Raw genomic sequence first — 1,505 nt, 5'->3', positions numbered from 1 at the left:
GATTACCATTGTAAGGTTTAATTTCATTGGTGTACGTAATTTGACAAACAAATTAAAAAGCGACTGCAAACGTTGAACTCAAAACGTCACATAATATTCAAGTAGGCACGCTCGCCAAGGGGCAATACATATACAAGAAAGTTTACACACTCTTCGAGCAAAATAACAGCTTCAAAAGGGCACAGATTTAACTCTGCCACCACCAATTTGCCTGAGGAATCAAGAGGTGCTGGCAGCTAAACTGTCGTGAGTTTTACCGAGAGCCACTTTACAGAGAAGAAGGCAGCCCCGGGAGGAACTGGGTGAGGTACAGCAGTAATCAGCCGATCTGCACGCCACGTAAGAGAAGTAGGCGACCTTGCCAAACATATACCCTGTTGAAGGCGCATCAGGAGGTGCTATTTGTCAACCTTGTGCTCTACCAAGCATGAAGGACGAGGAACGCACAGATAAGCAATTATAGCTACTTAAATCGATTTAAGTGGAATTAGAGAACACACAGGTGCCTGCCCGGTTTGAGCGACGAGAACGGAACCAGAGTATCATGCAATTGTCCAACGCCTTTGTACGCTCCGACTCCCCCTCCCTCAAAAAGGTGTCTATCACCTCCACAGTATAAACGAAATGCGTTGAAGCGTGAGTGATCTACAGGTGGTGCGCCACCTGTTCAATCCTCCCCAAGTCCTGATCAAGGGCTGACGGAATTATTCAGAAAACAGTAGCTGTTGAGGTATTGACGAGTTCGACATCCGCACCTCAACCCGATTCTTGACTTTTTCATAGTTCTCATCAAGACAGATGACGTTGGAGTCGCTAGCCTTCATAAGAAAATAGGCTACATCCATCTTCAATCATTCATCTAACGCTCGACACTTGGTTTTGATCACCTTCAAGCTATCCAGCAATAGTACCACCTTCAGACCAAAGTTGTGCGGAATGCGCGCATCAAAGTGCAATGTGCTGCCAATCAGGCTACTCACGTCTAGCCCTTCGATCAGCATTTTTGATGCTAGTAAGTTATAAGTCGCTTAAGCAGCATAGGTTTTCTGGACCACCTGCACTCGTGACATCTTCCACAGTGGCATTTTCCCGCCATCAATCTACAAAAGGACATAAACTGGGATACTTACTCAAAAACATTTTGTGAATGGTCGACATTAAGAGGCAAGATCGACCTCACACTCCAGCAAAGCACCAGTCATTAGGTCGATGTCGAAAAGGAAATGAATGAGTTCCCAACGTCGATTTTCCAGCTCGAGTGACACCTGATGCACGAGTTTTGTCTTTTCACCGGTCTCATCGTTCCGTACAACGAGATAGGATGGTCATAGAAATCCCTACAAATAACTCTAAACATGTACGGGGATTCTGCTTTACTCAGACTGATGTGGAGAAGCGCCAAAAGGAGTCCAAATATAAAGAAGGGCTTAGAAACCACCCCGTGTTGCAAGCTAATATGAATCGAAGCGCTCTTGACAAGAACGAACCATCCACAGATAAACTTG

General features: G+C 45.3%; 1 protein-coding gene across 1 annotated transcript; it reads right to left on the bottom strand. All coding sequences in view use genetic code 11, as the record gives it.

Annotated features, from left to right (window-relative positions):
* Positions 1-219: 219 nt before the first annotated feature.
* EGR_10936 (Poly [ADP-ribose] polymerase) lies at positions 220-824 on the bottom strand (the record flags this gene model as incomplete). The annotated part of the gene is made up of 3 exons (XM_024500185.1): positions 220-374; positions 501-645; positions 756-824. The coding sequence occupies 3 exons, from the start codon at positions 822-824 to the stop codon at positions 220-222; spliced, it is 369 nt and encodes a 122-aa protein (XP_024345404.1).
* Between the last annotated feature and the right edge of the window lie 681 nt (positions 825-1,505).

This window comes from Echinococcus granulosus (assembly GCF_000524195.1).
Source record: "Echinococcus granulosus chromosome Unknown EG_S00306, whole genome shotgun sequence".
Classification (NCBI taxonomy): Eukaryota; Metazoa; Platyhelminthes; class Cestoda; order Cyclophyllidea; family Taeniidae; genus Echinococcus; species Echinococcus granulosus.
This window is presented reverse-complemented; position numbering and strand designations above follow the sequence as displayed.